This window comes from Chenopodium quinoa, unplaced genomic scaffold (genome assembly GCF_001683475.1).
Source record: "Chenopodium quinoa cultivar QQ74 unplaced genomic scaffold, ASM168347v1, whole genome shotgun sequence".
Classification (NCBI taxonomy): domain Eukaryota; kingdom Viridiplantae; phylum Streptophyta; class Magnoliopsida; order Caryophyllales; family Amaranthaceae; genus Chenopodium; species Chenopodium quinoa.
This window is the reverse complement of record NW_018743369.1, coordinates 439,427-442,975: the sequence shown is the minus strand read 5'-3', so window position 1 is coordinate 442,975 and position 3,549 is coordinate 439,427. Positions and strand designations below refer to the sequence as shown.

General features: G+C 37.6%; 1 protein-coding gene across 1 annotated transcript; it reads right to left on the bottom strand.

Moving 5' to 3' along the window:
- Positions 1–1,130: 1,130 nt before the first annotated feature.
- LOC110738075 lies at positions 1,131–3,161 on the bottom strand. Its single transcript, XM_021918444.1, has 3 exons — positions 3,070–3,161; positions 2,849–2,965; positions 1,131–1,604 (listed from the first exon to the last, which is right to left on the bottom strand). Exons 1-3 carry the CDS (start codon positions 3,136–3,138, stop codon positions 1,188–1,190), a joined length of 603 nt encoding a protein of 200 aa, XP_021774136.1. The 5' UTR covers positions 3,139–3,161; the 3' UTR covers positions 1,131–1,187.
- Positions 3,162–3,549: the final 388 nt, after the last annotated feature.

The following is a 3,549-nucleotide window of genomic DNA, read 5'->3' as shown; positions in this document are numbered from 1 at the left end:
GCAAGAACAAAGCAGACGACTCGGAAGTATAGGACGGATGGTACCTGGTACCATTCAGAGAGTTCAACAGTCTACTCGGATTGCTCCATTAGGGCGTTGTCTCCAAGGTTAGTCGAGACCCTCCCAGCAATATTAGTACCCCGAGCTCCTCAATTTTGGAGGAGTCGGATGATGAACAACGATCTCCCGGGCCGAGTGGATCGGTGCCAGATATTGAGATGGGGGAGGACACTGCTGGCACCAGCCGACAAGCCCCCAGCTTTGAGGAGAACTCCGATGATGACGCTGAGTTATCATCTTCTGAGAGCGCCTGATGAGTCTATTTTATATATATTTTTACACTACAAGTAAACAGCAAAATTGCGACGGAAAACATTCGTCGTAAACTATGTAAATTCCTTCGTAAAGTTGGTTTACGACGGAATTCCGTCGTAAATGGTTGTCGGAAAACCCTTTGTAGGAAAATGGCCATTTTAAGACGGAATTTCCGTCGTAAACCAACTTTACGACGGAATTTACGACGGAACTTATATCGTCGGACTTGGAATTGGCCTTTGATGAAGATCCGTCGCAAACTTCCGACGGAAAAAGTTCCGTCGCAAACCTTAGATTACGACGGAATTTTCCGTCGTAAAATATATTTTACGACGGAATTTTCCCTCGCAAAATATTATTTACGACGGAAAATTCCCTCGCAAATTATTATTTACGATGGATATTCCGTCGCAAGTTATTATTTACGACGAAATATTTCGTCGTAATGTACATATTTACGACGGAAAATTTCGTCGTAAATAATAACTTGCGATGGAATTTCCGTCGCAAATAATATTTTGCGGGGGAATTTTCCGTCGTAAATAATATTTTGCGACAGAAAATTCCGTCGTAAAATATGTACATTACGACGAAATATTCCGTCGCAAATTGTATTTCTAGCCCAAAACAAATTTTTGTAATTTTGTGCATTTTCAAACCTGAATTTTTTTAATGATAAATCGACAAAAAAAAAACTAAATATTGAGTCCTAAAATTGTTGTTTTAAAAAAATTAATTACCGACCTACGAAATTAGGGTTATGTACATATATATATAATAATTATGTCCTAGTACAAAAGATAGTCCATATTTTGGTATCTATACCAAACAAAAGCTAGGTTAGAGTGATTCTATGCTAGACTAAAGCTAAGCTACGCAATCGCCTGGAAACCCTGGCCTGCTCCACCACCACCCGGGTCGTTCCTAGGGTCTCGATGCTGAGGATGAATGGTGGAACATGTGTCGTTGTTGGTGAGACGACTCATCATCTCATCGAAACTCTCCTTGTATCTCCTCTCCATTTCAGCCATTCGGGCTTCCATTAGAGTTTGGAGAGTTTGCACCCTGTGTTCCATCTGGTCTTGCATTTGAGAAATGACAGACGGCGTGTATTGCTGTGAAGAACGGGAAACTCGACCCTGTTTGCCATAGTAGAGCTCTGCACTTTGGCCAAGTACCTTCACACGCCCCTTATTATTGTGCCCACCCACCGACTCCCAGTACAACTCATTGGGACTCTTCTGAATCCCCTGACTCCTTGTTTCTTCGAGCTTCTTCTGGTAGGTGTCCTACAAAATATTGAAGATAAAAGAATATACTGTTAAAAAACCAACCAACAATATGGAGTTATATCGCATACTTTTAGGTGCCTAAGGATAGAAATTAAGAAAATTAAGCACATAAGCCAATTTTCAACCCTCACTCATCCAAAATCATCCAAATTTGGGCTATATCGCTAAAACCATGCATATTTTCTATGTTTTCAAGCAAATTTAAGGTTTCTTTCTTCTAACTTTCCAATATCAATTGCTTTTAAGTGTCTAAGGATAGAATTTAAGAGAAATAAGCACATAGGTCAAATATCGACCCTAACTCATCCAAAATCATCCAAATTTGGCCTATATGGCTAAAACCATGCCTATTTTCCAAGTTTTCAAGCAAATGTAAGGTTTCTTTCTTCTAACATTCCAATATCAATTGCTTTTAAGTTCCTAAGGATAGAAATTAAGAGAAATAAGCACATATGTCAAATACCAACCCTCACTCATCCAAAATCATCCAAATTTGGCCTATATGGCTAAAACCATGCCTATTTTCCAAGTTTTCAAGCAAATGTATGGTTTCTTTCTTATAAAATTCCAATATCAATTTCTTTTAAGTGCCTAAGGATAGAAATTAAGAGAAATAATCACATAGGTCAAATATCGACCCTCACTCATCCAAAATCATCCAAATTTGGCCTATATGGCTAAAACCATGCCTATTTTCCAAGTTTTCAAGCAAATGTAAGGTTTCTTTCTTCTAACATTCCAATATCAATTTCTTTTAAGTTCCTAAGGATAGAAATTAAGAGAAATAAGCACATAGGTCAAATATCGACCCTAACTCAACCAAAATCATCCAAATTTGGCCTATATGGCTAAAACCATGCCTATTTTCTATGTTATCAAGAAAATGTAAGGTTTCTTTCTTCTAAAATTCCAATATCAATTGCTTTTAGGTGCCTAAGGATAGAAATTAAGAGAAATAAGCACATATGTCAATTTTCAACCCTAACTCATCCAAAATCATCCAAATTTGGCCTATATGGCTAAAACCATGCCTATTTTCTAAGTTTTCAAGCAAATGGAATCGTTCTTTCTTCTAACATTCCAATATCAATTGCTTTTAAGTGCCTAAGGATAGAAATTAAGAGAAATAAGCACATATGTCAATGTTCGACCCTAACTCATCCAAAATCATCCAAAATAAGCACTTAATGAGTTATACTTTGCTAATTTTCCATATATCAACTCATATAATAAGTGTTTACCGCAATCCTTTTTGCTTTGTTGTTGGCAGCCACTTGGCCTTTTCCAGGCACTTCCTTGAAGTGTGTCTTCAAGAAAAGATCATGGGCATTTGGTAATTGGCCTTGGTTTTTTGCAGCCTTTATATGTACGTGCAGAAAATCAATGAAAACATATTAGCCCACCAAAATTCATTAATAGACAAATGACATAATTGTTACTGGTCATATTGTAGGAACCTTACCATCCTTTTAGCATGTTGTACAGATGACATTGAACCTTGAAAGTGGGTCGGTTCAACGACATTTTCCATGGATCCGCCTCTTCGGTTCTTCTTGTTTTTTTCCGACCGCTTCTGATATTTTGAATTGGTGGCAATAATTTTCATCATGCCTTCGTGGACATCCTTATTAAGCCATCTTGGTTTGCGACCATTCAGCCTGTGTGTGATGTTGTAGAACGTGTCACGTAGGCGATTTGCAAACTTTTCTTCGAAAGTGTCCTTCACTTGGTTGTTTAACTCAGGTGCCCACTTGAATTTTTTCTGCAAATCAAGAAAATGTCTTTATTACGAAATTCAACTCCATCAATATAATTTATAAAACATGTATTATGTTAGGTTAAAGTTATCATACGTTGAACAAGTTCCAAAAGTGCTCTCTCGAATCTTCATCAACCTCTCCATAATTCCTCCAAGGCTGAATATAGTAGCCGGTTAGCGAGT

What these genes read in the sequence shown, in the direction of transcription:
- LOC110738075 (XM_021918444.1), bottom strand. Translation starts at nt 3,138, where the DNA reads ATGGAAAATGTCGTTGAACCGACCCACTTTCAAGGTTCAATGTCATCT. An exon ending in TACAACATGCTAAAAGGATG is followed by an intron (nt 2,966 to 3,069) that starts GTAAGGTTCCTA and finishes GTACATATAAAG; the next exon opens with GCTGCAAAAAACCAAGGCCA. An exon ending in ACAAAGCAAAAAGGATTGCG is followed by an intron (nt 1,605 to 2,848) that starts GTAAACACTTAT and finishes AATATTTTGTAG; the next exon opens with GACACCTACCAGAAGAAGCT.